The sequence below is a fragment of the Phyllostomus discolor genome, chromosome 8, assembly GCF_004126475.2.
Source record: "Phyllostomus discolor isolate MPI-MPIP mPhyDis1 chromosome 8, mPhyDis1.pri.v3, whole genome shotgun sequence".
In the NCBI taxonomy this organism is placed as follows: Eukaryota; Metazoa; Chordata; class Mammalia; order Chiroptera; family Phyllostomidae; genus Phyllostomus; species Phyllostomus discolor.
Window position 1 is genome coordinate 74,483,647 of NC_040910.2, and position 18,742 is coordinate 74,502,388.

Genomic DNA, 18,742 nt, shown 5'->3' on the forward strand with positions numbered 1-18,742 from the left:
TGGGAGTTTGTCCTGTGCTCTTTCTCTTCCCTTCAGCCATTTACTCTGTCCTAAGCCCTTACAACTTGCAAGGACCACAGAGAAGCATTTAATAGTAGCATGGTGTTTGGGCAAGGCTTCACCAAACCAAGGTTTGAGGGCCTGGAAGAATTTGCCAGGCAAAGGAAGAAAGGAACATTCCATTTGAAAGGTATGGCATGTGCAAATATATTGGAGTGAGTGAGAACATGGCAAATTGGGGGAATGATACTCCTTTGGCACCTAGTCTAGAGTCTGAGTTGGCTGGGACCTTAGTAACCACTGCATGTAGCCTGCCCCCCTCCCTTCCTCCATACTGGGATTCCCTCCTGTAACATCTTGGACACATGCGTAGTTAGCCTGTTAATGGTATCAGCAAGTTTGCTGTTTTATAAGTCTACCTATTCTACAGTTCTTCTTTAGACCAAGCTTGAGAATTGGGTCCAGGAGTCAGCCTGATTGTGGGCAAATCCTGCCATGTGATCTTGATTGACTTACATGACCACTCTGTTCCAGTTGCCTCACCTATTAAAAGAGCATAGTATCTACCTTATGTAGTTGGTGTGAAGATTATGAATTAGTTCATGTGAAGCACCCAGAACAGTGTCTTAGTGCTCAATAAATGTTGCTGTTAGTGTTGTTTTCTCCCACTTTTGTTTTACACAGATTGTTTACTCCATCTTCTATGTGAAAGCCCTCTCACTACTCTTATACATGGAATGTGAGACTGTCTTACAGACGAGTGAACTGAGGTTGTAAATGGATAGTGATCCTCTCGGTCAATAAGTAGCAGAACTGGGACTAGATCCAGATCTTTGGACTTCTGGTGGAGCGTGGTTCTTCAAAGTTGAACCAGCATGCAGCCTTTATGTATAAGCCTGGTGCCTTGCATTCCACTGGTCTGAGTGCACAGTGCTGGCCTGTGACGATGTTGGCACATCTCATCTATGTGCCACAGTCTTGATCCCAGTAGTGGTTAAGAAGGTGCAAAAGGAATGGCCCGAGCCCTGTCTCCTGCTGCCCTCAGACCAAGGCAAATGGGTGGGAATCCACAGTGAGCCAGCCCACTTTTCTCTCTTCTCTGCAAGGCAGGTCAATGATGGCTTCCTATCTAGACTGTAGTAAGAATTATTTGCAGTTTACTAGGCATAGTCTTCTTTGTGAAACCTTTGGATCCTCACGACATGCTATGAAGAAAGGTTGGTTGGAAAGGAGCTGACTCTTGACACTTAGGCCAAGAGTCTTGTGCCAGGTCTCAGAGTAAGCAGTGAATCTGACCAGATTTCTTTTTAGTGCGACTGTGTTTATATTACTTCTTTCTGAGTTTTCAGTTTCAGGCTTCCTCCATTTTATTCCCTCTGTAGAATTCAAGACTTCAGTTGTCTTTCACCTTCCTGTCCTTGTTGATGGGCCTAAGCATCCCCTGTCCCCCCGGAAAACTGGTTTCAGTTTTTTTAGATCACTCTTGATAGTTACGTTCTTATGTAAGTTTTGTTCATAGTTGAGCCGTATAGTTTTCCGTGATTACTTTTCCTTTATTTTACATCTATTTATTTTTTCTGGAGTCGACCATTGAATCAGTACTTTGCTTTTGCCTAATTCTTTTTTGTCTTTTATCATTAATTTAATTCCAGATTTTCTGCCAGCTGTCTAAAATCTCTTTACATGAACATGCAATATGTTCAGTTACATGGTTATTCTATCAGTTCATCTTCTCATTGTTTCCCAGAGCCTTTTGATCTGCTTCATTCTAACTTTGGTATTCTCTAGGTCTGCTGTGCAGGTATCACCTTAGAAGCTCCATTATCTGGGGATTTATTTTCTCTTGGTCAGAGCCCACTCTTCCCCTTTCTTGGCGGAGTCCTTCATTCTGGTGGCCATATCCTCTAGTAGCTTTCTGGGTAAGGGAGTGTTAAGTAGTTTATATTCTTTTCAAAACCTTGCATGTAAAGGAACGTTTTACTCTCTTCTTTCCTAGTAACGGTATTGGGCTGAGAATGACTTCTGGGTTAGGAGAGCCCCCAGACTGTTGAAGGCACTGATCCCATTGCCTTCTGGCTGCCAGTGGAACTGCTGAGTGAGCCCCATTCAGATTCTTAGCCTCTTACATGGAAACTGTCTTCCCTCTGAGAGTAGGAACTACTCTTTCCTCTCAGTGTTATGAAATTTTATTATGATGTGCTTTTATGCATAGTGTAGGGTACTCAGCCTCTTCAGTCTTAGAACTCATGTCCCTCGGCATAGGTAAGTTATCCTGAATCATGACAATTGTGATTTTCTCCCCTCCGTTGTCTGTGTTCCCTTCCTCCAGAACTCATTATTTGGATGTTGGACCTCCTGGATGGGTCTCCTGATTTATCTTCTTTTAGACTTTCCTGTTTTTCATTATTTTGTCTTTTTGCTCTACTTTTAGGACACTTTAGTCAACTTTATCTTCCAGCCTCATAAGAATTATCTTCCAAAATCTATTGATACTTTTACTTTGCCTTGATATTTTTAATTTTCAAGAGCTTATACAAATTTTCTGAGTAGCCTGTTTTTAATAATAGTATTCTGTTCTTTCATGGTTGCAACGATTTTTTTTTTATTAGTGGTGGTAGTGGCTGCACAACTCTGAATATACTGAAACAGGGGCCCCTAACCCTGGGCTGTGGACCAGTACTTGTGCACGGCCTGTTAGGAAATCGCTGTGAGGGAAGCTTGCCTGAGCTCTGCCTCCTGTCCCCAGCTCCACCACTCGCCCACCTACTAATTTTTAAAAAATATTTTTATTGATTATGCTATTACAGCTGTCCCATTACCCCCCTCCATCCTCCTCCACCCTGCACACCCTCCCTCTCCCACATTCCTCTGCTTTAGTTCATGTCCATGTGTCATAAGTTCTTTAGCTTCTACATTTCTCACACTATTCTTGCCCTCCCCCTGTCTATTTTCTACCTACCATCTATGCTACTTATTCTCTGTACCTTCCACCCCCCACACACACTCCCCTGTTGCTAACCCTCCATATGTTCTCCATTTCTGTGGTTCTGTTCCTGTTCTAGTTGTTTGCTTAGTTTGTTTTTGTTTTAAGTGTGGTTGTTAATAATTGTGAGTTTGCTGTCATTTTACTATACATGTTTTTTTATCTTCTTTTTCTTAGATAAGTCCCTGTAACATTTCATATAATGAGGGTGTGGTGATGATGAACTCCTTTAACTTGACCTTATCTGAGAAGCACTTTATCTGCCCTTCCATTCTAAATGACAACTTTGCTGGATAGAGCAATCTGGGATATAGGTCCTTACCTTTCATGACTTGGAATACTTCTTTCCAGCCCCTTCTTGCCTGCAAGGTCTCTTTTGAGAAATCAGCTGACAGTCTGATGGGAACTCCTTTGTAGGTTACTGTCTCCTTATCTCTTGCTGCTTCTAGAATTCTCTCCTTCATTTTTACCTTGGCTAATGTAATGATGATGTGCCTTGGTGTGTTCCTCCTTGGGTCCAACTTTTTTGGGACTCTCTGAGCTTCCTGGACTTCTTAGAAGTCTACTTCCTTTGCCAGATTGGGGAAGTTCTCCTTTATTATTTGTTCAGATAAGTTTTCCACTTGTTGCTCTTCCTCTTCTCCTTCTGGTACCCCTATAATTTGGATGTTGGAATGTTTAAAGATGTCCCAGAGGTTCCTAAGCCTCTCCTCATTTTTTTGAATTCTTATTTCTTCATTGTTTTCTGTGTGGTTGTTTCTTTCTTCCTTCTGGTCCACTCCATTGATGTGAGACCCAGTTTTCTTTCAATCACTATTGGTTCCCTGTGTATTTTTCTTCATTTCACTTATTGTAGCCTTCATTTTTTTTGTCTAATTTGCAACCAGAATCAACCAGTTCTGTGAGCATCCTGATTACCAGTGTTTTGAACTGTGCATCCGATAGGTTGGCTATCTCTCAGTTGCTTAAAAGGATGGATTCTGGGGCTTTCATTTGTTCTGTTTGAGCCATCTCTTTTTTTTTTTTTTTCTTTTGACCTTGTCGTGCCTGTTATGTATGAGGGGTGGAGCCTTACCTAAGGCTCCAGGGTGTTCACCACGGTGGGGCAACCCAGTTGCTGGGTTGTGACACTGTATGTGGGGATGGGGTCTGAGAGGGAACAGTGGCGCTTGCTCTGCCCTCTGCTGATTTCAGTCCCTTCTGTTACTTCCCCCAAGCAAACTGGACCTTTCTGGTGCTAATTCCCGTGTGGGTGGGCTTGTGCACCCTGTGGGTCTTTCCAAGGACCTCTTCTGTGAGGCTGGGAGTCTCTCCTTGTGCCTCACCCCCACAGGTGTTTTCAGTCAGTACCCCAAGGCTCTGTTTCCCAGCACTGGGATCCTGGGTTGCACACAGTGCCTTGCTTCACAATCACTGCCTTGCTGGGTCTGCTGGTTGCCACCCCTCGGCCGGGGTTTGCCAGCCGCCACCTACGCACCCAAGGTCTGCCCGCTTCGGTCTTACAAGCCTGGTCCCAGCACTCTTTGTGTCTCAAGACCCCTCTCCACCTGGCTTCCAGACTCCGCCCCTCCTTCTGGTCTGGATGAATGTGTCTATTTTAACTCCTTGGTTGTCCAACTTCCACACAGTTCAGTTTTCTGTCTGTTCTGGTGGTTATTCTGTTTTTAAATTGTTGTCCCTATCTTGGTTGTGCAAGGAGGCACAGTGTATCTACCTATGCCTCCATCTTGGCAGGAAGTCCCCAAATAGTAATTTTAAAGTGCAGAAACCTGGCAGACAACTATCTTAACCAAGTCATACTATTAAAGTTAACTTCAATAGTAATGGAACAGATCAACTCCTGATACGGTGTGCTGAGAAGATCACTGTGTCAGCTCTGTGGTGCTCCTGCTAGGAGTGCATAACCTGAATGTAACCATGAGGAAAGGAGACACGATCCCAGCTGAGAAATGCTCCATAGAACAGCTGGCCTGTAACTCTTCGGGTGTGTCAAGGTCATGAGAGACAGTGTGGAAAATCTACTTGACAACTGAAAAAAAAAAAAGGGACTAAGAAAGTGGATGCTCTACACGTCTGGCTCATGACCAGCGAAAGTCACTGTGAGATGAACTGGCTTGGTCCCTTCACAGGAAGCTCCCCAGTGCCAGTATCTGTAGGTGCGTTCTCTTGGGCTTCTCGGTGCGCCGGGGAAGACTTGCCCAGCTCTCCCACCTGGAGGGCCTGAGCCTGGCTGCCAGCATTCTGGGAGCCCTAGGACAAGGTGGAGTCTCAAATATTTAGCATGTAAACATCAGTCCCCCATTTTCAGGGTAGCAGTCAGTTTCACTATGCCTGGTATTTCCTAGATGAGATGATAAAATTGTACATACGTGCAGAGATGCCCTGTATGACTCTCTCTAGAGAAACACTCCCCCCACCCCCCGCTGCATACCCTAGCTTCTGCCAGGATTGGGGAGAAGATTTGAGAATCTGGGAATCTGTTAGTTTTTTCTCTTAGAGGAAATTTTTAAACACAGGAAAATAGAAATAAGAGTAGCATGAACTCCCACATACCTATTAGCCAGTTTCTACAGTTACCAGTAAAAAGGCCAATTTTATTTCATCTAAACACCACCTACTTTCTCCAAATTGTTTTGAAGCAAATCTTTTCATTCACAAATAGTTCATTTGTGATTTCATTTCATACGTTATTATATATTTCTTTGAAAAAGAACTCTTTTCTAAAAAATATACACAATCTCATTGTCACCCATTTCCCCTCAAAAAACCCTTTCAGTTCCCTTAAGATTAGCATTTGTCCAGTCAGTTCTAACTGTTTTCTAAAATGGACTGTACACCAATACCTGAATTTTCAGCAGTACCTATTGCTGTCAACCTTTAAGTCTTTTGGAGCCCTGCAGGGTAGAGCAGGTTGCTCCTCAACTTTGCCTAGTCCAGCTTAGGATTCCATTGTCTTGGGTCAGCCAACTCAGTACTGCTCATCCCCCTGCTTCCTGGCTTCTAAAATTTTGTTGCTGTTGCATCATCATCTCTTCTTTGTGCTTATTCTTTAACATTGCTTTACAGTCTTGGCTTGGTGGGACTTCAGGAGGGAGCAGAGGTAAATGCATTTGTTCGGTATGACTTCTTTGAACACTCCTGATGACTGGTTGTTCAGCTGTTTCACTGGAGCCTTAAGGAATGGAGTGCACATTCCTTCTCAGAGCCTCCTAATCCATCTTTATACCCCACTGACAGCACACAGGTTCATCCTGATGATGAGCTTTTCCCTCACCTCTAGCTAGTGACCTTCATTTTAACTGCTCCTTCCCACGACAGTTCAGCAGACAGTTGAAGAGAAGGCTCAGTCGCTCCCAGTCATGTTTTTGCCACACTGAAGATGCCATGTCCTTTGGCTGTTCCTCACGGGGCAATTCTAGTCTCCCCATCACGGTCTCTTTCCTCTGCTGTGCCTCATTTCCTTTTGGTGTTTAGCTTCCAGACTAACTCAGCCTCTTTGATTGGTTATAGTCAGAAAAGATTGGGATATCTTCTCTCCTTTAGAACATCGTACCTTATTAATATAGCCTTTGGCCCTATTAACTTTTTGGATTATCTTGTTACCTTGCGTAGAGGCAAAAAATACTGAGATCTTCTTTCACATGTTGTTTCCAACCTCTGTCCCCACATCCTGCATTTATATCCTTGGTTTTTGGACCCAAACTAAGGGGTTGTCTATGTTCCCATGAAACATTGCATTGTTCAGAGGTCTGTGATGGAAATAGGGCTATTTGCGTCAGTCATGAAATCTCTGGGACAGTTCCATACGTCACGAAGGAGGAAAATAAGGAAAAGGAGCAGGCATTTGAAGGAAGAGAGGGATTACTTAGAAAAGAGGGCAGAAGACTCCTAGTGTTTCCTGATGAGGGATGTCTGTGAGTACGTGTATCAGCAGAAGGAAAGAAGCCATTGATGAGGGAGGATTTGAGCCCTGGGGAGAGGGGAAGTTGCTAATTGAGGGAAGCCTTACTATGGATGTGAGAGGGAATGGGGTCAGGAGTAATGTGGGGGTGACACTGCAGGTCGGAAAGGAGAAGGGGAACACTTGCACTGCTGCTGTGCTTCCACCTGTTACTTAATCCAGGCAGCAGCCTGTGAGTTTGGTAATGTTTGCTCCATCTTTCAGAACAAGAAGCTAAGGCTTAAGGAGGTAAAGAAATATGTATAAAATCACATAGTCAGTTAGTGACAGAACAGAAGTCACAGCAAATCCCATGCTGTACCCAGTTCCCCAGATGACCCTAACATGTGTAGGGAGCAAGTCAGATTGTGGTTATAGGTCAGTGAAAACAGGGCTGTGACGTAGATAAATCATTAGCTCTCGTGTGAGAAGAGTGTTTAAAAGGGAAAGCCCATCTAAAGCGGCAGGGTTACCCTAAGCCAGTTCTCTCTAATTCTAGCTTGTATTTGGCACTTTATAACCAGGTGAAATTTTTTGCATTGGTTGCTTTCTTCTGAAATTATTTTTCAGAATAATTTCTGAAAAAAATATTCAGAAATAATTTTTTGAATAGAAAATCTCAGAGGAGTGTACTCTCCTCTGAAAATTCGGGAGGGGAGTATACTCTCTGGAAAGGGAGACAAAATGATAAAATTATATATAGGTGTAGTAATGCTTATATACATACATTCCACAAACCATAGGAAGTTACCATTCTGAATTTGTTATTTGGATGATATATATATAATCTTCCAACAATAGCAACAATTATTGGTCTTAAAAATTATTAAAAATTTATTTTTTCAAAATTTGGAACAGACCTTATTTTCTTGCATCTCTTTTTTGTAGGCCTTTGCCCAGTTTGATGCTGAAGGTGATGGTACAGTTGACGCTGAGAGTATGTTGGAAGCCCTCAAGAATTCCAGTGGAGCTAATCTCCAGGGGGAACTGAGCCACATCATCAGACAACTACAAGCCTGTTCTCTTGTTCCAGGTAGGGCCCTCAACTGAGTGCCAAATGCTGAAGAGCCCTCTCTTCGAGCCAAAATGAACTTTGCTGTACTACAGTTGTAATTAGGCAAGCTTGTGGGCACCCTGAAATAAAGGTGCTTCCAAAGGCACATGATCTGAATTAGTGTTCTGTGTGATCATCTGTTTTGTCCCCTGGTACAGTGATGGTTGAGCCGTTCTGCTGTTTTTATGAGCCTTTGTCATGAGATTACCTTTCTTAGTGGATCTCTCTATTTCACTCTCTCAAGAATCCTTTCCTGGTCCCTGTTGTATGTTCTCTTAGCATCCTGCATTTCTTTTTTGCAACATATTAGCATTGTAATTAGCTACTTACTTATTTGTTAAATGTCTGTCTTGTCTGTTATACAGTGAGCCCCATGAGGGCAGGGACCTTTTCTTTTGCTTCTGCCATGTCCTCACATTTAGCACATTTTTTGGCACATGGTGGGTTTTGGTTTTTTTTAGAAAACTTTCACTTTGAACTTTAAGTACGAATAAAAATAGCTTGAAATTAAGTGATACTTTCTCTACACTGTATGTATAGAAACATTTTTGCCTTTGTTTTTGTATGGTTTCTTTTGGGTGCTCAGAAGTCAAAATCATCATAATAAAATTATATCTCTTTTTCCAGTGAGAAAACAAATTTGAAAGGAAAAATATACTTTGGACACCATCCTTTTAGTCTCAGTCTTGTTTATTAGTCTCCTACTTTGTGCACTCGGTGTCATTATACTAGGTGTACATGGGTGTCAAACTCATCTTCACTGGGGGCCACATCAGCCTCATGGTTGCCTTCAAAGGGCTGAATGTAGTGTTACGACTGTACAAATATGACTACTCCTTAATAGCTAAGGAAGAGCTCGGCGCTGCCTCTGGGTAGAAACAAGGTGCTGGACCGGATACAAAAAGATGGAGGGTAGGATTCGACCCGCAGGCCTTGTGTTTGCCACCAGTGGTGTAGAGCCAAGCTGGGGCAGCGGTGCAGGCAGGTGTGATAGAGTCCTGTTGTAAATAGGATTGCCCTTGACCTCTCTGGTGTACTCGGGAGGATGTGTTATACCATGTTTATAAAACGTTATATAGGTAACTTAAATGTGTTACCTTTTTCCTACTCTCGTGGCAGTTGAAATTATGCTTTGTGTTATGGTTAGCTACCTTATATTTTGGCATTTACCTATTATTCCCACTTTTGCATTATCAGCTTGTGGCAGCATTGGGAACTTTATTTGGACACCTCAAAGAGATGTTTTGGGAGGAGAGGAAAGTGGGGAGACCAGGGAATCTACCCACTGGTAATTAATACTTAGTGTACTGTTGCTCTGGGTGACTCTGGGAAGAGGGGGAGACGAGGTTAGAAAAAGTTGGGGTCCAGATCCCAAGCCACTTACATAGCAGGACCATAATTTAGAACTTTCTACTCACAATGTTCCATCAGCACCCAAGTTGAAATTATTGTTTTATGACAGTTTTAGGACAGACCTCAGTAAGCTGAGCTCACCTTTCTGATGGGATTTCAGTCTCATAGTTGGTCTTTCTAACCCAGACTGAAACTTTTTCTTGTTGTATCTCATTGTATTGGTGTTTAGTGTTTAAAAGAGAGACAGCACCTTTAAAGAATTCATTGCTTGTTTCAACATATGAAAAAGTATTTTCCATGACAAGGATCAGTCTTTTTAACACAGGTTCTGAGCGAATCAGTGTAGTGTCAGCAGTGTGAGGTTTGAGTGTTACTGTGGGAGCCTGCTAACAAATGGAAAATTGTACCAGGAGGGCAAGGGATGGCACAGACTTCTACGTCTTGGGAGGTCAAGTCCAGTGTCTTCAGGGTTTGTGTAGGGCGCATAATCAAAATGTGCTGCTTCAAGCGCAAAATTTCTTCTTGGCCTCATATTTAATCTTAAAAGTGAATGTGAGGTTTCATCAGGTCAATATAGCTGTTTATTTACACTTAAAACAATTTCTCCTACAGACTTCTGGAGTTTTGCTCTTGGGTGCTGCTTACATGGGTGTGTTCAGTACATGAAAGTTCATCAAGTGATACAATTATAGTACATGTGCTTTTTGTCAGGTATGTTACATTTCATTAGAAAGTAAAAAAAAAAAAAGAAAAATTTCCCCAAATCTACAACTGTATCTGAGCTCCAGGGAGAGCTGCCACGTTCATCCTCTCTTCACGTAACCCTAACACTCTTCCGGGTCCTGGGCACCTCAGTTCAAGGCATATTATTCTAGGTTATGGGGGACCTTAAACAGATTTAAAATGGGCAGATGTAGTCTATTTTGTGTTTTTGTCAGATTACTTGGGTTGATGACAGAAAAAGGGTAGCAAGGGGAGCCACTTAGAAAATCTGGGCACGTGTGTGAACAGGAGATGGTGTGGTTAGAGCCCAGACAGTGGCCAGAGGGAAGGACGGAGGGCGCAGAGTCCAGAGGAGTCACAATGGAAAGAAAAAACTGGTGGAAGGAGCACTTGGAGGCAGTGCAAGGGGATGTTCCCAGTCCCACCCCTTTTTTGTTGTCCTGGTGTGTCACCTGAGCCTCAGTTTCCTCAGTTGTACAACAAGGCTACCAGTACCTAAGGTGCCTTTCTCACCCCTCCCCAACCTTACTGGGAGGGCCAAAGGAGATGACGTGTGTGGAAGTACCTGATAAACTATAAAATGCCATCAGAAATTGTGGTCAGGGTAGTGGTCTTATTATTATCATTGTCTTCTTTAGTTTAGTATAAAAGCTGTAATGCTTTTGCTCTCAAATATGATAAACTGCTCCTAGTATTCTATAAGCAAAACTTCTTTAAAAACTTCTGGTTAGAATTTAAATGCTTATAAAAAGTTTTTGTAGTTTGGATTGAAACAAGTAATTGTTGTTCTAAGTCTTCTAAAATTCTATTACACTCAAATGAAATTAATTTTATTTATTGTTTTATAAAGAACACTTTTTTTTTAAGATTTCATTTATTTATTTCTAGAGAGGGAAGAGAAGAAGATAGAGAGAAACATCAATGTGCGGTTGCTGGGGATTATGGCCTGCAACCCAGGCATGTACCCTGGCTGGGAATTGAACCTGTGACACTTTGGTTCGCAGACCATGCTCAAGCCACTGAGCTACACCAGCCAGGGCTAAATGAAATTAATTTTAAAATTGAGATTACTACTAGTTCATTTCTTTAAAAACTTGTTTAGATTATGAAATGATTAAAGCTGAAAATATCAATGAAGATTCTTAATGGCTGCTTTTAATTCAGCCAATTCAGATAGGCCACCAGGAAGGGGATGTGGAAATTATTGTGATGGGTTCCCAGAAATACCAAAAATGGATTTTGTCTGCTTAGGTTTCATAGACATATTTTCGGAGTCCAAGGAAGGCCGAGGTGTTCACGCATCCATGATACTGCGCTTCCTGCATCGCAATCGGCTCTCTAGCGTGGCCATCCCGTACCCCATGCTGGACCACTGCAACAACATGTGCACCATGAGGGCTTCTGTTCTGAAGGAGTCTCTGGATGAGCTGGTACAAAAAGAAAAGGGTACGTGTTTGTGAGGGGTTGTCCTGAAAATGCTCTATCACCATTTCTTTCAATAGCAGTGTTTAGTGAGGGGATGAACCACTCCTCCCTGCCTTTCTTTTCTTAAAGTATAATAGTGACTGCTTGTCACATAAGAATGTGAACTGCCCCCTCACTCTTTCTTCCTTCTCCCTCCCCTCCCCACTGCTCCCTTCTCCTCCCCTCTCCTTCCTTCCTTCCTTCCTTCCTTTTTTCCTTCCTGTTTAACACACTGGTTCTCATCATTGAGGCAATTTCTCAGGTGTGACTTCAGGGAGGACTTTCCTCATTAATCTCTCTAATTAATGCCCCCAACCCCCACCACTTCCCATCTCTAGTCACTATCACCTTTGCAGGTGTAATGGTCTAAATTGCACTTATTATCTGAAGTGGTAGCATTACTATTTACTTGTATTTTTGTCTGTCTTATTCATTTTGTTACCCTTAGTGCCTGGAAGTATGCCTGCTGCATAACTGGTACTCTGTGAGTAGCTGTTGAATAAATGAGGGAAGCCACTAGAGACTCACTTAGCAATGGCAGCAGAAGTTGTGATGCGAGTAGACAGGTCTGTGGAACTCAGTAGAGGCCAGTACATGTGGGAATGTAGTACCAGATGTAGTTAGTGTTGCAGATCAGATGGCGAAATGAATTAGTAATGTGTGGGGTGAGGACAACTGGTTAGCCATTGGGGAAGAAAATTAAACTAGATCCTTGACCCATTTTATTCACTAAAATAAATTTCAGATAGATTAAAAAATTCAACTAAAAAGAAAACTTTAAGAGTATTAGAAGTAAATAGTTCCACTTTATAAAAACTATAACATGGAAAACCCTTTCTAAGCAATATAGGAAACTCAGAAATTACAAAAGAAAAGATTAATAAATTAGACTGTATGCAAATTTAAAGTTCTGTATAACAAAAAATATCATAAGCTGAGTGAAAAACAAATGGCATTCTAGGGAACAAAAATACGACGTCTGGAAGGAATTCATCCATATAATATGAAAAATAGAGAGATTTATTAAAGAAGATACAAGATACAAGAAGCATTGTACATAAGACAGTGATGCTCAAACCCTTCAAAAGAGGCACTTTGGGACCTCACACAGCTCTTCCAGTCACTGTTCCATCAGCTGTCCCATCACATTTTCCTGAATCTCATTGATGGTCTGAAATCTCTTCCCTTTCAAAGGTGATTTTAATTTTGGGAAAAGCCAGAAGTTGCAGGACACCAAATCTGGGCTACAGGGGGGCTGAGTCACCTGGGGGATTTGATGTTTCACCAAAAAACTCCGCACAACACGTGATGCATAAGCAGGTGCATTGTCATGATCAAGCTGCCAGTCATCAGTTGCACATAGCTGCAGCCTTGTCAATCATCTGAGCAGTTTCCATGGAGGAATGTTCAGGCTTAATGCAAAATTTGATGCGGATTTGTTGCTCTACTCGCTTAGTCATTTTGGATGCAATGGCCACACAGTAGACATGCTCACTCAGTGTCATCTACTGCCCCCACTGACTAGTACAGTGAAGTTGTCATTTTTCATGCATGTGCATTCCAGTCCACTCTCCTTGGTTGCCAGGTTACATCGATGTTGTGCAAACCGTTCTCATTATATTAGCAATGGCTAACCTTTTTCCGGATAGACCTTGTATATTTTGTAACATATTATGACAGACTCAATTTTTTTACTAACACTGACTTTGGGCAATTACTCGACTCTCTGTGCCTTAGTTTCCTCATCTCCAAAATGAATTAATACACAGAACATATATGAAAAAATGCCCAGGTCACAGTTAACACTCAATAAATATTACCTATTATGTATGTATATATCCATTATATAATGTATGTAAAATATGTAAAATGATAAGGCTTGTGACCCAGTAGAAAATATGTAAGGGTAGGACCAGTTCATACTCAGAAAAACAAGTGGCTTAACAAGTTTCACTCATAATTAAAGGAATGTAAATTAAACTATATAAAACACCATTTTCTTGGCATGGTTTTGCAAATATATCAGGGGTTTAAGTACTGTACTATAATGAGCTCATGGAGCAGTCCTTGGCCAATTTCTGCTTTGTATGAGTTCTTCAGAAGGAGAGATTCGATAAACATTTTTTTTTCTCTAGGGCCAAGTGCCAAGCATATTTCTGTTAGATATAGTTTTCTCAGCATTCACCGTTTTATGGAATGTGTTACAAAAGAGGTTTAGCCAAAAGACCACAGCCCATGTCATCATCAGACTCCTCAGATTCTTCCTTAATTGATTCTACTTTCTTTGGCAGTGGTGGAGGGGACAGGACCTCCTACTGGTACAGCATCAGCTGCTGGGGCAGGTCCAACCTGCAGATGAGGCTCCTGATGTTGACAATGGCTAGAACCTTAGCAAATGAGCCTGGCCGGAAAGGTTCAACATTTACACTGGCTGCTTTAATAAAGGTGTTGATCTTATCCTCCGTCACTGTCACCTCATCATGATGCAGGATGAGGGCCAAGGAAATGCAAGCAGGTTCTCAGAGGGAGGCTGTGGTACGGCCAAGTGCTGGGCGAGTGCTGGGCAAATGGCAGGTGAGTGCTGCCTGGCACAGTGCTAGTTGCTGGATGAAGTGAGGGCCTCACCACAACTTTGCGTTAGCTTCCTTTGAAGGACCAAGCACCTTACTGGCAGCTGGAGAAAGAGGATAGATATTTTAAATGACCCCCCTTTTCCCCCTTTATGAGAGAGATGCCACATGATAAAATCTGTTTTTCCTTGCAGAAAGCCCTGGAGACCTAACTAGAAGCCCAGAGATGGATAAACTCAAGTCAATAGCAAAGTGCTATGCTCATATAGAAACATCCTCCAACCCCGCAGACATTGACAAGATGACAAATGGAGAAACGTCATCCTACTGGCAGTCAGATGGCAGTGCCCGCTCACACTGGATTCGGTGGGTGGTATGATACCAATTTTTGAGTGAAAGGCAAAGAAAATTACCTGCTTTCTTTCTCTTATCTCATCAATGTGTTAAAAATTATTTTTAAAAATTTAGAATATTAATATTTTATACTTAACTGTGTTTTACTAACTGCAGGCAAATTAATAGCACAAGAGACAAGTATTTTTCTTATAACATGTGATTTCACTTTTTAAGATCCTTGCTGTACATTTAAAAAAATCTGTATCAACTAAGTTGGCTAGTTTAGAAGAGGAAGAGGGAATGGGGTGGTTAGGAATCCTGGAGTGGAATTGGTGACGGTAAACCATGATATTTCTAGAAGTCCTGAAGCTGCTATCTAACTTTTCATGGATCCCTTCAGAGAACAGGCTAATTTTAGTTGGTAGAAATAGAAATAATTGTCATGTCTTCTCACAGAGGAGATAACCTTTAGCCACCTAATTTGCAGATGAGGAAATATCCTTAGTTCTTTGGATGCAGTTTAGAATTTGCTTCTTACCAGGTAAAATAATTTTGCTAGAATGTTCATATTGAACTTTTCTGTCTGTACTAATAGCTTAAAAGGACTGTAAGATTAATCTTGAACAGAAATGAATTTTAGAGACTTGGGAAAGTCATAAGGACTATGAAACTAATAGCCAGCATTTGAAGTTAGTTGGTTTTAGGAAAATCAATCTTTGGGAAATGTCAATTATAAGATCTTGGCGATGAGACTTATGGAACCTGCAAGCTCTCGACTGATATAAACATTTGTAGTTTCTGTTCTCCATTTTTTCCAGTTTAAAAATGAAGCCAGATGTTGTGCTTAGGCACCTGTCCATTGCAGTGGCTGCCGCTGACCAGAGCTACATGCCGCAGCAGGTGACAGTAGCAGTGGGGAGGAATGCCAGCGATCTCCAGGAAGTCCGTGATGTGCACATTCCCAGCAATGTCACCGGCTATGTGACACTGCTGGAAAATGCTAACATCACTCAGCTCTGTGAGTCAACCAAGAAGCGTCTTGCTGTTCTAACTAAGGTTATTGGGAGGGAGGAAGGAAGTAATCTTTTTAGCAGGAAGACTTCGAAAGTGGAGAAGCTGTTTTTCTTGGAGATTCGATTTGCTTCTCATGATGCACATGAAATTATTTTATCTGTTCAGTGTTTTTTAAAGTTATAGAAAAGGTGTAAAGTCCTTTTAAATTACAAATATGTTATTCTTGCTTTCTTACTGGAAAATTAGAAAAATATAAACAAAAATACTCAAAGTCCCACTACTCAGGGATATTGTCACTGTGAATTTGTGGGATGGATCCTTGCAGACCTTTTGTTATATTTGTGTATTAATGTGTGTAGGTGTGTGTAAGCATACACACACCTACACACATTTTTTAAAATAGAAAGTAGGGTTATGTATATATATTTACATCTATCTCTACATATCTTTTAACAAAAACAGTAATACTCTGTACATGCCCTTTTGTAATTTTTTAACGTGTTATCATATATATTCATGCACACCTTTATTTAGTGTTGTAAGATTATGCTTTAATTTTAACCAGCGCTTTTATTCTTGGACATTTAGGTTGTTTCCATTTTTATGCTATTATAACCTTGCTTCACACATAGCATTTTGGAAATAATCACAATTCTGTGATTTCTTTCCAGGCTTATTTCATTCAGGGAACCGGAATGCTTCATGTTTTGTCTCATTTCTTCTAATGCTTTCCTGGGCCAAAAGAAGTGTTCTTTGCTCAAGGGAACTGAGGCCTAGGGAGGTAGAGTCTTTGTGTCTCTCCCCTAGGCAAAGAAGTAGTTAAGCTTGTGGAGTAGAAGCTTCCTGCCTTATACTGGGATGGTCTTTTCTCTTAGTTGTGTCCTTTTCAAAGGCTCACATTCTTCTCTCCAAGCCAAATAAGAAATTATGATTGCTCTTAAAAGTGAGCTGCACTTATGTCATCTATTTGGACTTGATTATTGAAAAGAAATTCTTACAATTGCTATGACGTAGCTACTGTTTTATAACTAAATCCAAATTTCAGAACTCTGTTAAAAATTCTATAAATATATTTACTATGTATTTAATCAGTATTTTTCAAGTGCTCTTTGTGTTAATTTTTAAGACTCATAAATTTCTAAGAAGCTTTGTGATATAAAAATTTACGTTATTATATTACATGTATTATATAAATACATGTATTTATACACTATTCTTATGATTCCTTAGATTGGTCCATGCTTTTTTGATAAGTTATATACTAGCTCCATTGCATACATTATTTATTTCTGGTATTAAGTTATATTTTCAGAATTTTCTTTTTGAAATGTGCATTACTATTTTGCTTTTTTTTTTTTTAGTTGGGAGCCTAGCTTTGCTGAGCTGAAGAAGTTAATCCAATACTGAATTTGTTGTTTGTGCTTGACAGATGTCCAGATTAACATAAAGCGTTGTCTTAGCGATGGATGCGACACTAGAATTCATGGTCTGAGGGCTGTTGGCTTTCAGAAAGTTAAGAAGTCTGGGGTCTCGGTCTCAGACGCTTCTGCAATATGGTACTGGTCTCTGCTGACATCTCTGGTGACGGCTTCCATGGAGACAAACCCTGCCTTTGTCCAGACAGTGCTGCGCAACACTCAGTAAGTCACGCTCTCCGCTTTCCACTAACACCAAGGCGTACTCATTCTTCTCTGAACCTTTAGGGATATCACTGAGCAGCCTTTGACCTTTGATCATGGAGAGTCAACCACTCAGTCCCAGGTGCCCTGTGGTTTCCTGTTTATGCCTTCAGCTCTATTCTTGTGAGGTAGTCGCATATTCCATTCCTGTTTCTTATCCTTTGGGAAACAGTCCCTCACATTTATATAGCACTCTGTATTGGATAAAGCACTTCCAGATGCTGTGTATTATCTACTGATTTATTCTGTGAAATGAGCCTGTAAAAATTGTCCCGATTTTATAGGTGAGGATATTGTGACTTTCCCTGAGTACCTGACCAGGCAGTGATAGATCAGTTGAATCTAGGTCTTTGGACTCCAGGGTCCAAAGTGGGCTCTTTTTCACTAATGAGTGAAATCTTTCCAGGGCTACAAAACTAATTTATTTTTAAATGTAGAGCATCCTTAAAAAATTTTTTCTAAAAAACTGCTAGGGCAAAAAGAACCAGTAGTAACATGCAAGGTAAAACAGCCAGCTTCAGTGACGGTGGGGTGTTGGTATTGTACGTGTAGAAAAGAACCTCACTAATGACTTAGCACCGTGACTGCTGTGGGGAACGGGGTGGTTTACGTTGTGGACCACGTTCTATTTGGTTATAAGGGATTAATCAAGACAGGCTCCTAATGATTTATTTTTTTCGTCTAGTAGATTATTAAATTTATTTTTGCCTGGGTTTGTCCTAATTTTACATTTTACACTTCTAGAAAGGCACTACAGCACATGCCTCCACTGTCCCTCTCACCGGGGTCCATGGACGGCTCAACTTTCCTGTCCCCCAATGTTCTGGAAGAAGTAGACAGCTTCCTCGTAAGGATAACTAGGTAAAATCAAGGTCGATGAGATGGGGTTTGTGGGGAATAGAGGGCATGTATACTTGTTAATTCTTTTTTTAAGTGTGTGTGTGTGTGTGTGTGTGTGTGTAAAATCTTTTAAAGAGCCCAGTAAAAATGGTTCATTTTTGGTTACTGAGGGGAAAGTGAAATAATAGTTTACCCATAAAACATCATTATCTAGCAGTATCACCTGACCTTACCAGTTGGGGGTAAGGAGGGTAGAGTCCTCTGAGTCAGTCAGAACAGATGTCCCAAAGTCCAAAATACAAAATTTCTCAGTTCATGCATATCCCCAGCCCATGGCCTTCCTCAGAACCTGCTTACCTCTCCACACAGACCTGACAAGCCTGACTGTCTGTAAAACTGGGAAGGGGCACCTTGATAGCAGGCTCGATTAGTGCAGGGACACTTAGCTCTGTCTCAGTCACCCCTCAGGGTGTTACTGTACTAGAGTGAAAACCAGGCCCTAGGCATCTAAATGGTTTTAAAAGTTTCATTGTAATATGTGTTAAAAAGGCAGAGAAGTGTGATGTGAAGAAGACCTAAAATATGTTTCCTTTTAAGGTTTCATTTATTTATTTTTAGAGAGACAGGAAGGGAGGGAGAAAGAGAGGGCAAGAGACATCAGTGTGAGAGAGAAACAGTTGGTTGCCTCTCATGCGCCTGACCCGTGACCGAACCTACAACCCAGGCATGTGCCCTGACCAGGAATTGAACCAGTGACTTTTCACTTTGTGGGAATGTCCACCCAAC

The 18,742-nt window shown here is 41.3% G+C and overlaps 1 protein-coding gene and 1 pseudogene across 3 annotated transcripts in view; one reads left to right on the forward strand and one right to left on the reverse strand.

Moving 5' to 3' along the window:
- The window catches only part of ZZEF1 (zinc finger ZZ-type and EF-hand domain containing 1), a 112,249-nt gene that overhangs the window by 7,351 nt on the left and 86,156 nt on the right, over window positions 1-18,742 (forward strand). For all 3 annotated transcript variants that reach the window (XM_036033240.1, XM_036033239.1, XM_028534605.2), the window contains exons 2-7: window positions 7,812-7,956; window positions 11,305-11,499; window positions 14,282-14,453; window positions 15,242-15,441; window positions 16,867-17,077; window positions 17,861-17,977. In XM_036033240.1, coding sequence (XP_035889133.1) covers window positions 7,812-7,956; window positions 11,305-11,499; window positions 14,282-14,453; window positions 15,242-15,441; window positions 16,867-17,077; window positions 17,861-17,977 — 1,040 coding nt within the window. The remainder of the gene's footprint in view (window positions 1-7,811; window positions 7,957-11,304; window positions 11,500-14,281; window positions 14,454-15,241; window positions 15,442-16,866; window positions 17,078-17,860; window positions 17,978-18,742) is intronic.
- Window positions 13,170-14,132, reverse strand: LOC114515285 (annotated as a pseudogene).